General features: G+C 45.2%; 1 protein-coding gene across 3 annotated transcripts in view; it reads left to right on the forward strand.

Annotated features, from left to right (window-relative positions):
* The window catches only part of LOC107728328 (probable E3 ubiquitin-protein ligase HERC4), a 20,872-nt gene that overhangs the window by 5,052 nt on the left and 14,949 nt on the right, over positions 1-871 (forward strand). For all 3 annotated transcript variants that reach the window (XM_016538460.1, XM_016538459.1, XM_016538461.1), the window contains 3 exons: positions 92-168; positions 265-486; positions 567-658. In XM_016538460.1, the coding sequence (XP_016393946.1) occupies positions 92-168; positions 265-486; positions 567-658 (391 nt within the window). The remainder of the gene's footprint in view (positions 1-91; positions 169-264; positions 487-566; positions 659-871) is intronic.

An 871-nucleotide genomic window follows, 5' to 3' on the forward strand; every position in this document is an offset into this window, starting at 1 on the left:
AAATAAATTGCCGTATGGGTACAAAAAAAAGCATGTAGTCTGTGATCTACGTGCATGGCATAACTGCTGTGTTTTTGTTGTCTCTTCTCAGAACTGTCAAGAGTTTGTCAGAGGTTCACATTGCCCAGGTGGCCTGTGGATATTGGCATTCCCTTGCTTTAGCCAGAGGTGTGATTCTGGATTAAACGTGAAATATTTCTAAACCTGATTATTGTGCCCTCTTTACCCTAATTATGTAATATTATTCCCAAATTCTCACTCAAGGAGGTCAGATATTCTCCTGGGGCCAAAATAAAGACGGACAGCTGGGGCTCGGAATGCAGGGAGCCGGCGTCTCCTCCCCACAAGTCGTTCAGTCTTTGCAGGGCGTCCCATTTGCCCAGATATCTGCAGGGGGCTCTCACAGCTTCGGGCTCACGCTGTCTGGGGCCGTTTTCGGCTGGGGGAGTAACAGGTTCGGCCAGCTGGGCCTCAGCGACAATGATGGTAAAACAAACACCTTAGACATTCAGTTGAGCTTTCTCTGGTATAAAGATTTTTATGGTGGGATGCGTGGTGTTCTTCAGATCGCCATTTCCCTGCCTTGCTGAAGACTCTCAGGTCCCAACGGGTTGTTTACATATGCTGTGGAGAGGACCACACGGCAGCACTAACGAAGGTATGGTTGCTTATTTTAAAGGTCGCCTATTTTACACCTTTCTGGAGTTTTATTTTAAGTCTTGATGTCCTTAAGAATATATATTTGCGGTATAAGTACCAAAAACCATCTCAATATATTTTTACAGCTCCTCTCTCAGGAGCTCTGCTGAGAACAGGTTGATTTTGGCCTGTCTAATTAATATTCATGAGCCTCTCTTTTGATTGGCCTGTT

The sequence above is a fragment of the Sinocyclocheilus rhinocerous genome, unplaced genomic scaffold, assembly GCF_001515625.1.
Source record: "Sinocyclocheilus rhinocerous isolate Xijiao unplaced genomic scaffold, SAMN03320098_v1.1 scaffold247, whole genome shotgun sequence".
Classification (NCBI taxonomy): Eukaryota; Metazoa; Chordata; class Actinopteri; order Cypriniformes; family Cyprinidae; genus Sinocyclocheilus; species Sinocyclocheilus rhinocerous.